The 14,468-nt window shown below is 43.0% G+C and overlaps 1 protein-coding gene across 1 annotated transcript in view; it reads right to left on the reverse strand.

The window, feature by feature from the left end:
* Window positions 1–13,555, reverse strand: part of ARHGAP21 (Rho GTPase activating protein 21) — a 121,227-nt gene extending 107,672 nt beyond the window's left edge. The window contains exon 1 of the mRNA XM_063452557.1: window positions 13,396–13,555. Coding sequence (XP_063308627.1) covers window positions 13,396–13,473 — 78 coding nt within the window. The 5' untranslated portion in view covers window positions 13,474–13,555. The remainder of the gene's footprint in view (window positions 1–13,395) is intronic.
* Window positions 13,556–14,468: the final 913 nt, after the last annotated feature.

A 14,468-nucleotide genomic window follows, 5' to 3' on the forward strand; every position in this document is an offset into this window, starting at 1 on the left:
TGCACAATAATCTCTTAGTGATACATATATGGGGAGGTGTACAAATGTGCTGGAAAAAAAAATAAACACTTAATTAAAGGATCACTATAGTGACAGGAAAACAAAGCGGTTTTTCTGACACTATAGTGCCTTGAGGGTGCCCCCACCCTCAGGGTCCCCTTCCTGTGGTGCTGAAGGAGTTAAAACCCCTTCAGCAGCTTACCTTATTCAAGCGCCGGACTCCCTCAGCCCTGGTGACCTCTCCTCCCCTGCCGACATCAGCAGAGCCGAATGCGCAAGCACGCGCATTCTAAGTCCATAGGAAATAATTTCTCAATGCTTTCCTATGGACGCTCTGCGCGATGGAGGCGAAATGTGCCTCCAGCGTCACTGATGCGCCTCTAGTGGCTGTCCGGAAGACAGCCACTAGAGGCTGGATTAACCCTAAATGTAAACATAGCAGTTTCTCTGAAACTGTTATGTTTGCATCTGAAGGGTTAAAACCTGAGGGACCTGGCACCCAGACCACTTCATTGAGCTGAAGTGGTCTGGGTGACTATAGTGTCCCTTTAACTAGAACAGCTTACTAAACCTGCAAATTTAAATAAAAAAAGAAAAACTAACACCCCAAAAAACGTTAAGAAATCACCCCCAAAATAACATCGGACGAATGCAGGCCTTAGAATGTGTTTAATATGCGTCTGCATTAAAACTAGGATTAACATCTGGCAATTAATAAAAACCTAGTAAGTTAGGTTGGCTAAATGGGATGTATATCCTTCTAGTACAGCTCACCTATATCGATTACGGACATGATACAGACGTTTTTCAAGTTTATATATCACGATTTCACTTCAAGATTAGTGCCATCGTCTTTTCTCAAGATGCTTCAAACAAGGGCGCATGTTCCACCTCCCAGGATTCTTTTTATTGTCTTAAAGCAAGGAATCAAGGGACATTCGGGTTCTGTACTGTGTGCCAAGCTGGCATTCGATGCAAACTTTTTTTTTATTCTAACAAAACTAAATCAGCAGATTTTAGATCGCCATTAAAATGTGCTCATCCCATGGTGACATCTCCCTTTTAGCAACATTAAAGCTAAACCCTGTCTGACTAGTTTTGGAACATATAATGGCTAAACTTGTGAATGTGTGCTCAAGACAGCGATAATCATTTATTAATCATCCTTCAGGGCTCACAAGAGGAAACAACAGCTTAAACATTAACTGTGCTTTTCTGGACCACGATGCACAGCACCAAACAAATAATCTCATTATTTATCAAAAGGAAATTAACTTGCGCCGTGGACACATTTGCTGGAAAAAAAAATAAATAGTGGATACCTGAAGAGTATTTCAGTAGAATGAAGTTAGTTATGAATGGTAAATGATTCAAGAAAACCTGGAAGGACCAAAAGGTTATTATCTGGAAGAAATAAGATATGTAAAAATAGTCAGGAATTCCATGAGCAGCTGTACAGATCCAGCCCAGTTTTACTGTACGCAGGGAGACTCATTTTAACTTTAACTTAAGCGGAACAGTATTTTCAAACACGCAGTGATTGGCAATGAACTCTAATGTTCTACTTCCGTTTAAAATGCCAGACAATTAGTAATCGAAGCAATGGCAGCCTCTCGTGAAGCTAGATCTCTCCACATGGTTTCCGTGTTTCAATGTCCTAAAAGGAAACAGGTGAAGCCGTGTATTAAAAAGCTGTACAATTCAAGGAAACTTGTACTTGGTGAGCCGTCATGTAATCCCCATACCTCCTTTCCCACCATAAAGTGAAGTCCATCCTACCCAACACGGCTGTCCAACTAAATGTCCACAGGCTGTACATAAAACACTGTACGGAATCTGAGAAGGTTTATTGGGTAATGTTCTTATCCAGCACATAGCACTGGAACCTAAAAGGTCCAAAGCAAGAAAAACATGGCAGCCTTATTAAATAAATCCAGAAATCGTGAATCCCTGCCAAGGATATCACAGTCATATCAGCAAAGTACGCCAGAGGCTTCTTCCACTAATTAGCCAACTCGAGCAGATGAGCCTTTCATATCCTTTTACACATTGAGGGAAGGGAGAGGAAAAAAAAAAAATTAAAAAACACTTATCTTTAATATCCATGCAACACTGCTGCCACTCAAATCCAGTAATCGGAGAGTTACATATATCAACATTGGTGTTTGCATGCAGGCATACAAATCGCAACAGCCATCCCCCCTTTTTAAAAAAAAAAAAAAAAGTTGAGCAATTTAACACTTTCACCACCAAACATGAGGTTCTCTGGTTGTTTTTTTAGGCAACAATTAATTGGCATTCTAGATGACGGTACAAGTGAGCTGTAAATATTTATCCTGACATCACAGGCACTTTTTGGAAAGGTAGAATGATGGCACATGAAGGATATTAACATTAATTTTTTCAGCTAGGCAAACTCTCCAATAAATACCCAATAAAGTCAATGTCTGCTTTTTCCCAGCAAAAGTGAGCAAACTTCTGATATAAATCTCCAGTGAGGTCAATGTGGCCCAGTCACATTATATGTCCACTTCTACTGGCTTTTTAAAAAGGAAAAGAGAAAACACTCCTAAAAATAAAAACCATACATTTATGGGGATGATCACAATAGAAAACTGGAGCAGAGCTCTAATAGCTTGTGTCAGAGGTTTTTGGAATTCATTCTTTGGACGTGCACCCAGTACCCATCGCTATTTCCAGTCAAATTGTATCAACAGAAACATCAAAATAACTTGGAATCTGTGCAATTATAAAGGAACGTATCTGGTTACCAGAACAACTGCCTGAACTGCGCAAACATGCCAAATAAACAGTTACCACGTTTCTGTGAACACTCACAGCAGGCTCTCCTCTATACAATAGAGAATAAGGGTTATAAGGGGACGTTGTCTCATGCACAAGAGCCATCACGGACATTGTTTGTCCAGACAGTTCATCAAGCTCTTTGTCATCAACTATAGGAAAGCAAAAGTCAAAGCAGTACCCTTGAAAAGTAGGAGTGAGATCTGTGAATCCTATCATATAATAAAAATATATATATTTAAAGATATACAGATATACACACACTTTTCGATAAAATTTATTTTCTTCTGTGCGGTGACAGCCCATGAAGTAGAGCTGACATAGGACTGAAGTCTCCTCCCAAGGAACCAGTGCCCACAGAATTTAGCCACCAGCAGAGATGACAAAAAAATTTTTAAAACGAACAACATTGAAAAGTACATAAAATGTATGCAGACCAAGTAGCGGTTTTGCACATCAGCTCCATTAAATCCTCCAGTTAGTTAGAGGGCCTTAAATAAAAGTTCAGGTCTAGAACAGTGGTTCAGTGGCCATTTCATGTTGTGGCTTATTTTTAAAAATGTCATGGAAATTAAAGATTCAAGGTGCACTAAGCATCATAGCCGCTACAGCTTAGTAAAGTGGTTAATTGCAAGAGGTTTTTGCAGAGTCGTAAATTCCCATTTTTTGTCCATAGAATAATAACAGAGGCTCTCCTTGCAACCGAACCTCAAACCTTTAGCATTTCGCAAAATAATACAATAGTTTTAGATATCACTCTTCAAAATATGCAATGAAAGGCTGTGAGCGCTGGGCTAAGCAATCCTAAGTGGTTGCAGCAACGGACAGACTAATATGGATAACAGTGAGAACCCAGTTTTGTTTTTTGTACAACTGTGAAAATGGACAAAAAATACAAAAATAAACATATAATTGGAGAAAACAAAAAACCCTGTTCGGAGGTCTGATAAGTGAACTAATAACCTATTTACAGTCTTGATGGCCTTTCTATAACACTACACACTAAACACATACAGAACATGAAGGAATCAGGTTTGTCAGTATGCTTTGGACCTCAAGAAAATAAAAAAATAAATAAAACTTCTCTGAAAAATAAAGAAGAGAGAAACACAAGGAAGCTCAGGAAACAGATTCACACTACGACTCACTAGTTAACTGGTCACAGAGAATCAACATGTTCAACCAGGATACCCAACTTCTCTTGGGGTGGATGCGGAACATGGAACTTTCACTGGCTCTGCTTTCTCTATTTTGGGAAATCTAGATTCCCATCTGTCAGAACAGTTTGTTGACTATCATAACAAATGGGAATGACTTTGTGTAGTCACTGAATAGCAGACAATCATTGGCTTTGTATCCCCACATGAACTAAAGGTGAATATTTGACAAACCTGCCTTACAGTCTAGAGTAGGCTTCCCCAAACTCCGGCTGAACTACAACTCCCATGATTCTATGAATGAAATAGGCTGAGAATCATGGGAGTTGTAGTTCAGCAACATCTGGAGGGCCAGAGTTTGAGGAAGCCTGCTCTAGAGAGACCATTTTGTAACTCACTTGCCTCTAATCCCCATACTTTAGAAACAGTTTAATTCTACAGAGGCTGTAGTATTAACATAACTGGAGGCAGAAGTCATTTCCTTTATATATTAAATCTTATAATATAAAAAAAAAAAACACACACACAAAACCCATTTATTCAGTTACTCTCTAATTTCAATAGACAGTTGCTTAATTATCAGGTAAAGGTTACCAGGTAAACTGTTCACAACAAGATGAATTCTGGACTGAATGGAATGGGAGCCAGACATGGAAGAGAGGTGAGAAATAAAACCATGACAAATGAAGGGGCACACCGGCAACAGCTGTACTGATACCTTCCTATGCCCAATCCCTGCTTAAATAACAGGATAAACGGCTTCTAACACCAAACTCTAAGGAGGCGCTTAAGGCGATGAAATCTCAGCTTTTACAGAAATGTAATGTGTGAACAGTGATCTAATTTAAGAACTTCCATGGATATCTCTGAACAGACAAGTTTAATTAACAAATGGGTTGTATCATTTAGAATGCCATACTGGATGAGCTATTAAAGGGACACTCCAGGCACCCAGACCATTTCTGCTCATTGGAGTGGACTGGGTTCAAACTCCCACCAGCCTTAACCCTGCAAGTGTAATTATTGCGGTTTTTATAAACTGCAATAATTACCTTGCAGGTAAGTCCTCCTCTTGTGGCTCTCTATTAGACAGCCACTAGAGGGACTTCCGTGTTCTTAGAATATGAAAAGTGTTTGAAACGATGCTGGATGGCCTCACGCTATGCATGAAGACCTCCAGCGTAGCCGGAATCCCCATAGGAAAGCACTGAATAATGCTTTCCTATAGGGAGGTGTAATGCGCGCGCAGCCATTGCCGCACATGTGCATTAGGTCTTCCCTGCCGAAGCATGGGCGGAGCCTGACCCAGCGCCAAGGGACAACGGTGCTGGATTCAGGTAATTCAGTGAGGGGTTTTAACCCTTTCAGCAACATGAGATGGGGGCTGGGAGGGAGAGGGGCACTGCAGGGTCCTGTAGTGCCAGGAAAACGGATAGGTTTTCCTGCACTGGAGAGTCCCTTTAAAAGAAAGAATACACTTACCTGGAACACAGAGCCAGGTGAAGCTCTTTGTGTTGGTTTTAACACACCGTTCAACATCACAGCCTCCCTCTCCATGGTCCAATCAAACTCTTCTCGTAGAGAAGCATTGGGTTGAACCATTCTCCCAGCTCTGAGTGCATGCCCACGTTCTGAACTGGAGAAGGGGCGGGGGGAAGCAGCACTATAGGGAGCGGGTAAGGCTAAGTTAAGGAGGTATAGGAGACCAGGGCTTCAGCTTGCAGGCTCACTGCTTGTGAGGGAAGAGGCTAACCATGAGTGTCGCCAGCACAAATGTGCTGTGCGCTATGAGGACAGGCGTATTTTTTGCACAAATTTGACATTATGCAATCAGGAACAGAATTTCTGGCAGCCTACGTCATGTGTGCCAAACGTATAACTAGCCCCCGGTACCAAACTGCAAATATCCTTAGTGAATATGTTGCCATTTAAGCAGTAACGCTGCACATTGAGTTTTCCTACCAACATGACTACTACTAAAAACAGAAGTGGTCATGGTGGTTAGAGTAACCTTTTAAGATTGTGTAGAAACATAACTGCAATTGAAGTGAGGGGTAAAAAGAAAAGGCGTTCCTGGAACAGAAGGAGAGGTCTCCACTGATGGCCAATACAAGGGAACAGGTTCTGCCAACATCAATACTGTAATGTGCGCTTGCCGGTTATAGACAATGATTTTAGGAAACACGCTAAAACAGACTACTGTACCAAGGAATCACTTCTCAAAACATTACAACTACTCTCAGTAGTGGGTTTCCATGGATTCATTTTGTTATAGAACACTTGTTTTACAATACCAGATGCATGACAGGACATAAAGTTTTCCTAAAATGCTACACTAATATAAAAAGGTATAAAAATAATTATTTTTTATTTTTAACTCACAAAACATTTTGCAAGGCACCATGTATTGGGGTGAACAAATGGTATGGTACAGGAAAGATCCCCACTAAAAGATGTCAATCATTATTGGAGAGCTGCAAAACCTCTGGGACCTTCCTGATGGCAATTCAGTTTGGGGGGGGGGGGGGAAATAAAATTAAAAAAAAAAAAAAATCAGTGGTCATATGCAAAGAGATTTTTAAAACTGGACAGAACTGAGTTCTAGAATAAGTTTCAGCCAGATTTCAGTTTAAAAATAACTCCAAACCACACCTTGTGCACATCGAACAGTGCTGCACCTGTAACCTGACCAATCGCTAAAAATCTCTTCATTAAACCACAATATTCTCAATCACGGTTATTTACACTTTAGAGCAGGCAGCCAGGAGCCATTTGTTATCGACAAAGCACTGCTGAGACACTGTCATAATATTTTATGATTAACTCAATCGGCACACCTCTTTCATCGAGCACACAAAATCGAGCAGAACGGAACACTCAATACTGGCAGTTTATCCAAAGTTTACTTTCAATTTTGTTTGGGATTTTTTTTTTTTTTGCTTGGTTGCTGAATGGAAACAACTTGCGCTTGGTGAGCATTTAATCTCACAGTGTTACTCACTAAACACTGAATTAAGCAAATTAGAAACTCATGCTAAAATATGGGACTTTAGAATAAAGTTGGGGAATGTCTCCCAAGTTAGCTAGCTTCGTCACCGTACTGCCACATGTATTTAATTGGCCAAAATTCAGTATTTGCCAATATGCTACACACAAAGAGGCAGTACAGTGCCCATTTCTCTCAATGGATGACCAGTGATGGGCAGAGAGCCCCACCTTCGAGGTTAAACAGTTGCAAAGGTCAGACAGTAAGCAGACCCTCCTAGCTTAACCTCAATCAGCTGAAGTTGTCATTGGTTGGTGGTGTTAGCTTAAAGTGTGAAATGCTTCCCTAAGAAATTAAACTATCCGACTGCAAATAAGCTGTTCTCGATCCTGCTCCAGTGATGCACACAGACGCAAATCCCTAGACTGCCTAAAACCCTGTACGAGTGGGTACCAGATCTCACATGCTCACTTCTCTCTCCATAAGTATGAAGAAAGTGGCCAACACACACGTACCAGCAACTGCCATCTATTTCTTTAATGTAAAAAAGCATGTTGTATACCTTTGCTGAAAATAATATAACAAGCAAGCAGAGTTTTATGGGATTATGTAGTTTAACCTGTGCAACATTTTGACTCATGGAAAGTCATGAATGAAACCACTGTGCAAGCAACACACCCCAAACCAATTATGTTTGTCATATTGCCATTCACAGCACATAGTAAGTTAGAGTCCCTGTAAAACATACTTCTAAGTCAAGGGGACACACAGGTCCCTGCTGTCCTATCTGAGTAGGAGTTGCCTTATAATGTTGGAAATGTTTGCATACCAATCTGGTTATAGGCAAACAATGCAGGGAGAAGTTAATATGTAAGCATAGGGTTAAGGCCCATTGAGTTTCCCTAAAAATAATATTAACAGACACAATTTGTCAATCATTTTTCAACAAGTACCAAGTTATAGATTGCACTTCAGGCAACAGGTTGGCGATCCCTGTAATAAGGCCTATACCATGGCAGGTGTTTAGCAATTTACTATTTTCATACGTATAACCGTAATGGAACATACTATCCAAGGTACAGGTTTCACTGTGGCAGCATTAATATACAGTAGCTGCTCATCCACTGGGAATAATTCCATTACTGTTACAAGAACATACATCAACCATCACAACCAACCCAGGTTTATTTCAATAACCTCCGTCCCCAATTAACCTCACCCTGACACACATTTCCTTCCATTGTTATCCATTTTATACAAATTGCGTAGCAAAAGGCACACAAACAGAGAAGAGTAATTCACATCCTTGGGATGAGAGCTCCATTAGTCTTCTCACACCATTCCCGGATATATCTTCCAACCTAAAATTGCATGGCTTAAAAATTTTTTGCCAAATTTTTTTCTCTCCCAAATTCAGAAGTCTGTACACAGAGATAGTTTAAACTAAACAGCTATAACGAATGATCAGTTGTGAGTGGATAATTCTGGACTTGGGATCAATTGGAAAGTTCCATTGACAGATTTTAGATAAAATTACTATAAGAACACTAGATAATAAATGTACTTCTTCGGCAGGAAATCCCGTGGGCCCTGATCTGTCTTCACGGATATCCATCTTTAACCCAGACACGTATGAGCTCTCACAGGCAATCCCGGTCCTCACACAGTTGTGTGCGGAAAACTTACTGTACAACGTCATTCCCCATTATAAAATGAATGAGATATGTCTGCATGACATGGGAAAATTAAAGTGGTTTCTGGCCAATTACATGAAGGGGTTTATTTAAAATCTACTTTTCTGAAAGCTGTCGCACCACTTCCTCTTGGAAATCTAAAACGACAGTGAAAAGTCCGTGATGCTGAATCCTTTTTTTCCCCCCTAAACCCATCCATTAGGCGCCATATAAAACGTTAATGCCCAGTCTATGCCTTTAAGCCATCTCTGGTCACATGAGAATGTTACATCAATGTTACATCCGGGTACGGGACACTACAAAGTGAAATAGACCTACTTTTTTACTCAGTCATTACTAGATTGCTAAATCCAAAGCGAGCAATTCATTTTTGCTCTTGGTGCATATATTTGTCCATTGTCCAATGATATAACTGCCCCTTTAGGGTATTTTTTTGTTAATGAAAAGTCAACGGCATCACTGAAACCTTTTGTGCATGCCAAGTTTAGAAGGATCAGGAAGCATCCTCTTTGTCCAGCATGGATTTTAAGTTAAAGAGTTAATGGGTAGATTAGTCAGACGCAGGTGGCGGAGGAAAGAATCTCAACGCTGAGGTTATTAAAGCCCCCTCAGCATGAGGTTACCATGTGGGCACAGCACACCCACAAAAAACACATTAGTAGCAATTATGTAGCAACTAATGCAGTGGAAATAACTTTGCCATTAGGTTTTGGCAACCAAATATATTTTTCAGATTTTTTTAAAGAAAATCTGTGACAGAGGCTGCACATTAGCACCAGGAGAAACAGACCATTTGATTAGGATTTTGGAAAATCAAATTATAACATGGTTGGATGGACGTGGAAGATATTGCACAAAATAAAAATCTGACTGGTTTACATTCTCAGAAGCAAGCATTGGTTTATTCAGAACAGTCTTCGTAGCATGTTGAGAATGCAGAGGTAGAAATTCAGGCATTTACATTAGAAAACACAAAAACCTTGGATTTGTACATATATTCCCCCAAAATCAAATAAACGCTCTGAAACGCAAAGCAATAACAAAAAAACGGTGTTTCTGCCCAAAAACGTTTAGCAAGAATTCTACCAAAATGAGGTTAGCATGTTTGTTTCCTATAACCACTTGGGAATCATTTAATAAAACTAATTTAATCATGTATTTGCAGCTTCTATTTAGCACTGTTGTCAACTAACAGGCCATCATATTACAGACAAGATATAGTAAATACCATAACCACTTCAACTTCCCAACTAGTTATTATTGGCATTTATATAGCGCCAGCTTATTTGCAGCACTTGACATCACAAAGGAGACATTTAACAATAAATGAGACAATTACAAAATATTACAGGAACAATAGGTTAATGAGGACCTTGCTCAAATGAGCTTAGAATATAGAGGAGGGGGGTATAAAACCACAAGAAAGTCATTGAAGGGGATAGCAACTAAGCAACAAGGGGAGAATGTAGCACATCTGGAAGGTGATAGAGTGTGGTCCTTCAAGAGAGCAAGAGACAGGTGTGTGAAGTTACTCTGGGAGGCCCTTAGAGTCTGGGGGTAAAAAGCCACCCATAAGCGGATTGACACTAGTAGAGTGTTTTGGTTTTTTTTGGTTTTTTTTTATCGTAAAACATTTATCTTTAATTTTTGAATATTGTGTACCTGTGTGCTGGTAAGTTAAGAGAATAGCTGTCTAAGCTAAACGTGAATCACTAGAAACTGCATATTTTGTTGATACCGTACAGAAGAAGAATTTATTGCACTCTGTCAGGTGATGCATCTCTCTTTTACAAGAACAGCTTCAGGAAAACATGTGGGATCAAACATGAGATATTTCACAAAACACCCATTTAAATGCGTAATATTTCCTCATACACACTTTTTATGAACATGACCATTTCTGCCTAGTAGAAAGTACCTGGTTGTTTAGTACACTCTGCTGCAACCACAACCAGCGGCAGGCAACCTTCAGCATTCCAAATGTGGACTACATCTCCCCTGATGCTTCGTCAGCAAATATGGGAGATGTAGGCCACAACATCTGGAGTGCCAAAGGTTGAATAGACTAATCAGCATGGCTTCATCCGTGGTTATTCAGTAAACCCGATCTGTTAGGCCTGAAATTTCAAATTCATCCTCAGTTTAGTAAATAACTTCAGAATACTATGCGTACAACACCACAAAGTTACAACCACATTCAGTATTAACGAGTTACAAATGCACCTAAATCCCTGCTTCAGATGGAATGAGAGCAGAAGAATGGCACATTAAATGCACTTTTCACGTAACAAGTCTACACAAATCCACTTAATGAAACCTTTGACAGCAATCATTGTTAAAATTGCCAAATGGGAGTGTGACTCACAGGGTCAAACAGATTCCTGGGATTTACAGGAAGAAAGTGCCAAAGACATGGTGAAAACTTCAAGGGAGCCAGACACCAAAATGGTATTCAAATCCAGAGTTTACATGGTCTGACCAATAAGGGTCATCCACGGGAGTAACTATAGCATGTAACATTTTACAACATCAGTCAATCACTGCAGTAAAAGTTATGGTAACAATGGCATTAGTAGCCTGGAATGTTTGATGTGCAACAACACAGGGAGGCATGGTGTGCCTTGATGTGACCAGCTGTTTATTTGTTTATCTCAAACCCAGTTAAGGATCTCAGAGAAGCCTTGAGGACATTTGCTTCAAATGATATTGTGAGGGCTGTAACAATTATTGGTGTAACCTCCTAAAACACTTGTCAATCACATGTCAGCCAACAGCTTCTGCTAGATAAAAAGAAACAGTTTGCTGGGCTATAAAATGCCAAATTCACAGTAAACAAAACACTGCTTGGAAACAGACTTTAGATCTGGGTTATATCTAGATTTTTATCACATTTTTATTTTCAGTGTGAAAATCAAGCCCCTAAAAGATTAATATGCAAACCAGTGACTAAGTAGCCAACCTGGCCATGGGGAAGAAGGTATATAACAAGACTTGGCATGCAGCTACCCTTAATTCATGAAAAAAATGCAGGGTCAAATCAGTGCTGCTCTACCAGCTGCTATCTACCTTCTATATACACTGCTACCCCTATTCCAACCAACACTCCTTACCAACTCCCATCTATTTCATAGCTGAACGCTACCTTTAGCACCAGCTAACCCTTACCTACTTGCCACATCCAATCATTTTAGCCTATTATCCCCTACCTTATGCAAACTGACAGCTCCCTCCACCCACTAGCCTTGTTGCCTTCTATCTTCTGCAAACCCCCTTCACTCTTTTAAACCATTCTAGATTTCAGCTCCCCTCTGTCCTCCCCCCCGCACCTTGCCAGCTCCCCTCTCTGTCCTCCCCCCCGCACCTTGCCAGCTCCCCTCTCTGTCCTCCCCCCCGCACCTTGCCAGCTCCCCCTCTCTGTCCTCCCCCCCGCACCTTGCCAGCTCCCCTCTCTGTCCTCCCCCCCGCACCTTGCCAGCTCCCCTCTCTGTCCTCCCCCCCGCACCTTGCCAGCTCCCCTCTCTGTCCTCCCCCCCGCACCTTGCCAGCTCCCCTCTCTGTCCTCCCCCCGCACCTTGCCAGCTCCCCCTCGCTGTCCTCTCCCCTGCACCTTGCCAGCTCCCCTCTCCCCCTGCACCTTGCCAGCTCCCCTCTCCCCCTGCACCTTGCCAGCTCCCCTCTCCCCCTGCACTTGTTTGAATGCATGCACTGACTGCCATGATTTTGGAAACTCAGGAATAAAATTGAGATCAGGAGGAGGAGGTGGAGCTTGAACTCCCAACTTTCCAGTGAGGAAAAAAAAACCAAAAAATAAAAAAACGACAAGACAATGGGGAGTTATTTAGTGAGGACTCCCTGCACCAGTCCAGGAGCAAATAACAAGTGCAAGACCATGGCTGTACCAGTATAATCAATCATACCACAGCCCAGCACCAATGGCCAGAGCCTGTGAAATACACACAGTAACCAAACAGCACCAGAGGTACCAGTCAGCCATGCAGTGAGATCCACAAAATAACCAAACAGAACCAGAAGTATCGGTCAGCCATGCAGTGAGATCCACACAGTAACCGCCAAACAGCACCAGAGGTACCAGCCAGCCATGCAGTGAGACCCACACAGTAACCACCAAACAGCACCAGAGGTACCAGCCAGCCATGCAGTGAGACCCACACAGTAACCACCAAACAGCACCAGAGGTACCAGCCAGCCATGCAGTGAGATCCACACAGTAACCACCAAACAGCACCAGAGGTACCAGCCAGCCATGCAGTGAGACCCACACAGTAACCACAGGTACCAGCCAGCCATGCAGTCAGACCCACACAGTAACCAAACAGCACCAGAGGTACCAGCCAGCCATGCAGTGAGACCCACACAGTAACCACCAAACAGCACCAGAGGTACCAGCCAGCCATGCAGTGAGATCCACACAGTAACCACCAAACAGCACCAGAGGTACCAGCCAGCCATGCAGTGAGACCCACACAGTAACCACAGGTACCAGCCAGCCATGCAGTCAGACCCACACAGTAACCAAACAGCACCAGAGGTCCCAGCCTGCCATGCAGTGAGATCCAGGCAGTGTGGGGGGCACCTCCTAGACCACTAACCTGCCACAGAACTACAACTCCCATGACGCCGCCAAGCCTTACCGATAGCGGAGCATCATGGGAGTTGTAGTTTTGTGGCCATTCCCAGGAGAGCCCGTGCCAGGCTGTGCCAGCGCACCTCCTCCTCCCCCCCTCCCAGGGCTCACCTCACAGCCAGGGCTGGCGGGCGGCGGCTGCTCCCTCTCGCCGTCCTGGTCAGGTGGAGCTGTCCGGCGGGTCGCCATGATTCCCTGTGCGGATTACAAAGGAGGAGCGAGGCCGCCTGGGGAGCCCACATTGGGGAGGGAGAATGCCGCCACGGGGGGAGGAGGGGGCGGCGGCATGGGGGCGGGGGGAGCGGACACCGAGAGCTGAGGAACCCGGGGGGGGGAGGCGGGGAACGCGGTCCGATTTCAGGCCAGCCAGGCAGCGCGGGGAGCGGACATCATGTCACTCACTGCCCGGGCAGCACGGACTGAGCATCGACCGAGACTGGGGAGGGGGCGTGCCACGGCGGACCAATCACAGCGCGGCCTGGCCAGCCGGGACCCCGCCCTCCAGGTTAACTCTCCGCCTGCTGCAGGACACACTGGGAAGATGGGATAGCCCCGCCCACTCCGGCTGGCAGAGGGTTAACAGGCGGGCTGCGTGACGTAGGCTGTGGGAGGGGATTGTGTGTCAGGGAATCCCTCAGTCAGTCAGGCAGAGGGTGTCAGTGAGACTGGTCATTAGTTCACAGGGAGGTAGTGCTCTCCTAGACTGCTTCCAGACACCCCACATCCTAATTACTGCTTCCAGACACCCTAATTACTCACACCCTAAAACTATACACTGACACCCCAAAATGATATACTGACATCCTAAAACTATACACCGACACCCCCAAAATGATATACTGACACCCTAAAACTATACGCTGATACCCCAAAACTATACACTGATACCCCCAAAATTATATACTGTCTGACACCCCAAATACATCTACTGTCACCCTAAAACTATATACTAACACCCCAAATACATCTACTGACACCCCAAATACATCTACTGACACCCTAAAACTATACACTAGCACCCCAAATCTATACACTGACACCCCAAATACATCTACTGACACCCTAAAACTATACACTGACACCCCCAAAATTATATACTGACACCCTAAAACTATACGCTGATACCCCAAAACTATACACTGATACCCCAAAACTATATACTGACACCCCAAATACATCTACTG

The sequence above is a fragment of the Pelobates fuscus genome, chromosome 4 (genome assembly GCF_036172605.1).
Source record: "Pelobates fuscus isolate aPelFus1 chromosome 4, aPelFus1.pri, whole genome shotgun sequence".
Lineage (NCBI taxonomy): Eukaryota > Metazoa > Chordata > Amphibia > Anura > Pelobatidae > Pelobates > Pelobates fuscus.